The following is a 3,209-nucleotide window of genomic DNA, read 5'->3' as shown; positions in this document are numbered from 1 at the left end:
GGAGGAGGGGGGAGGGGAAGGGGGGGGGGGGGGGGGTTGGACGGGGGTTGAAAGTCTCACCTGACAGGTTCGGAGAGTTGATGGCTGAGAAAGCAAGCAAGAAAACCAAGTCAGAACTGGGGTGTGGAGCTGCACGGAGGGTGCCCGGGCTTGGGGAAAGGGGATAGGATCTTCACAGTCAGGACTGGGGGCGAGTGGGCCTGGCCTACAGTGACAGAGTAGGAGACTACGCAGCGGGGAGCCCCAGCTTCGGGGTGGAGGGGTCCCTGGGCACGAGTCGGGCCTACCCTTACCACCACAACCACCGCCGCCACCGCCACCATCACCTACGCTCTGTGTAGTGGATGATGCGGGAAGCCGTGTCGCCAGCCCCAAAGGTGGTGTAGGGCGTGAGGCGGATCTCATAGCTGTGGGGCACACGGAGATCAGTCAGGACATACTCCAGCAGCTGCCCCTTCTCCACCCGCCGGACAGGGATGGCCTTGACCATGGCATTGTGCTGGTTCAACTGTGGACACAGGGAATCTTCAGATATCTGACAGGCCGTGCCCTCCCCAGGAGCACCAGCCCAGGCCCAGGTGTGACTTAAAGGGGGAGCAAGAACGAGGAAGTCAGGAGCTTGGTTTCCTCAATGGGTGACATGGGACAATCACCCCGGCCATGCCCATCTCTCTCCCCTCTTAATAGTGACAGTGATAGCAAGGCGTATCAAAATATGAAGGTGTTCTCTGTACTGTTGCAAGTGCTTCACCCCTATTAACTCATTAAACCTCAAAGTACCACTGCTGCGAGGCAGAGTATTGCAATATCCCCATTTTGCAGATAAGGAAACTGAGGCCAACGAGAGGTAACTTGACTAAGCTCGTGCAGAGTTGGACTCCAGCCTAGGCAGTCTGCCCAAGAGCCACCCGCTCACCCTCTACACTGCCTCCAGGGCTGGGAAGAACCACAAGGAACCAGATTGGGCACAAGAGCGGCATGGTCACTCTGGCCTTGCACTTTGGGACCTCACAGGTGAGACGGCCGCCCCACACACCCAAGAGCAGACTCTCTGGACGTGAGCAGCGCCGAGTCCCCCGTGAGTCCAGCCCATCATTGCCCGATTCTCGGGGTTCTGCCCTGGTGTGGATCCAGAAGGGACAGGTCCCCAGAGCCTTCCAGCTCCTGCCGCCATGTCCAGAACACTTTCTTCTGAAGCATGGTCTGCAATGGGTCAGCACGTCTAGGCCACGGACGCCAGCCCCTCCCCCTGGCCTTGGTGAGCACGGAAGGACCAGGGCACCACCCTCCCGCGAAGCCCGTCTCCCCGGCCCACCTGGCGGACACTGAGTCTGTAGTTGAGCACAGGGTCCACAGCGTCGGGCTCCCTCTGGGTCCACTGCAGCACGTAGGAGTAGTTCTTGGACAGCTTGTGGCTGCGGGTGGGGTTGGGGGTGTCGAAGTAAAACTCCGGGCTGTAGGCTTTGGCTGAGAGGGCGGGGAGGGGGCATGGGCCGTGGGGTTGGGAGGACAGGGAGAGACACAGAGAGAGCAGGCATGGGGAGGGAGACAGGCGGGGATGAGGAAACAGAGGGAGAGGCCGGGGAGACGGAAGGGTGACATTGTGAGGAGAGACGTTGGGAGACAGGGAGAATGAAAGTGCAGTAGGAGAAACGGTGGGGACAGAGGGGAGATTGGACGTGCCAAGAGGTGACGTTGGTGAGAAGGGGGAGCAAAGGCCGAGGAAGAGACAGGAAAAGAGAGATGTGGAGACGACACAGAGAAGAGATATTAGGAATAACAGGGGAAGAGGGTTGGGGAAAGACACACGGGACAGCCGGGGATATTGGGAGGAAAGGGAGAGAAGAGAGAGGACGAGGATAGAGAGAGGCCAAAAGGTGGGGAGACAGGGAAAGCGTGGGAGAACAGGGGAGGAGGGAAGGAGGTGGGAAATGTCACAGGGGCCACTGGCTGGCAGGGCTGGGTGGCTGGGAGGGGCAGAGGAGGTGGCCAGTGACCTGTGGGCCTAGCTCTGTGCTGCTGACCCGGGAACCCGAGCAGGAGTTGAAGGGGCACTTGTTCAGTTGGGGTGTGGTGGAAGGGGTGCACCATGCCCGCAGCTCTCCTCAGGGGCGTTGCTACCAGCTCCCCACAACTGGGGAAAGGAGAGGTCCTCAGCAACCTGGGCAGCCCCTCTGCGTCTCCCTTGGCCCTCACCACTCTTTCTAACGCACCCATGGCCCGTCTGAAGTCCCAGACTGCCCAGCCAAGACTGCTGTGAGGACGAGTTAGGGCTGAGAGGGATTTCTGGGCACCAAAGGGCCTGTACCTTCAGGGCGACAGCTCAGAAAATGTGTTCGGGCTGGCCCTGCCACCCCCTGGACATTGCAGAGAAGCTGCTGGCGGTGAATATTATGTTCTGGACGTGGTGGCAGGAGCTGGGAGGCCCTAGGGACCTGTCCATTCTGGATCCCTATTCTCTAAGCTACAAACAGTTCAGGCCCCTGAAGGCTTCCCCACCCGCAGCCTCTGGGGCCAAGGATGAGGGAGGAGAGGCTTGAAACCTGAGGGTCCAGATGGGGCAGTGCCCCGGGGCTTGAGTGGGTCTAAATCTGGTGGGGCCGGGGCTGGAGGGAACGATGCCAGCCCCAGAACGGCTGAAAGCAGAGCTGAGATTCATCGAGGCTGTAAAGAATGGAGTCCAGATCGCATGGCGTGGTGTAGATGGGCTTTTAAAGGGAAGGGCCTAGGTTTGGCGCCGGCGTGGGGGCTAGAGGCACTTAGCCTAGGCCTGGCGAAGACTAGGTGTAGACGGAGTGTAGCTGTGAGAGGCCGAGGAAGGGGACATGGGACAGGCACAGGAGGACCCTGAAAGGGGAAGGCCTGGACCTAGAGAGGTCGGGAGCGGAGGGGCGTGGCCCGCATCTGTAGGGGCGGGGCTGTAAGAGGAGGTCAAGGATTGGCCCAGGCGGTATGGGGGGCGGGGCTCTAGGCCGGCGAGGGTCTCGCAACCACGAGGCCTAAGCCAGGGGTAGGCGGGCCTCAGAGGTCGGGGCCCAGCCAGGCGAGTCAGGGCTGGAGTCGGGGCGGAGCCTGGCACCAGGTGGGCGTGGGCGTGGGCGGCTGGGTGGGGCGGGGCCGACTGGGTGCTCACCCGAGACCTGGAAGAGGCAGACCGCCGAGCCCACGTCGTTGGAGATGCTGCACTCGTAGCTGCCCCGGCCGTGCCG

The 3,209-nt window shown here is 61.4% G+C and overlaps 1 protein-coding gene across 1 annotated transcript in view; it reads right to left on the bottom strand.

Moving 5' to 3' along the window:
* Positions 1 to 3,209, bottom strand: part of MDGA1 (MAM domain containing glycosylphosphatidylinositol anchor 1) — a 32,912-nt gene that overhangs the window by 8,737 nt on the left and 20,966 nt on the right. The window contains 4 exon segments of the mRNA XM_027771886.1: positions 61 to 84; positions 331 to 508; positions 1,316 to 1,467; positions 3,134 to 3,198. Coding sequence (XP_027627687.1) covers positions 61 to 84; positions 331 to 508; positions 1,316 to 1,467; positions 3,134 to 3,198 — 419 coding nt within the window.

This window comes from Tupaia chinensis, unplaced genomic scaffold (genome assembly GCF_000334495.1).
Source record: "Tupaia chinensis unplaced genomic scaffold, TupChi_1.0 Scaffold000238_1, whole genome shotgun sequence".
NCBI lineage: Eukaryota > Metazoa > Chordata > Mammalia > Scandentia > Tupaiidae > Tupaia > Tupaia belangeri.
The sequence above is the reverse complement of the archived record's forward strand: the minus strand, read 5'-3'. Positions and strand labels throughout refer to the sequence as shown.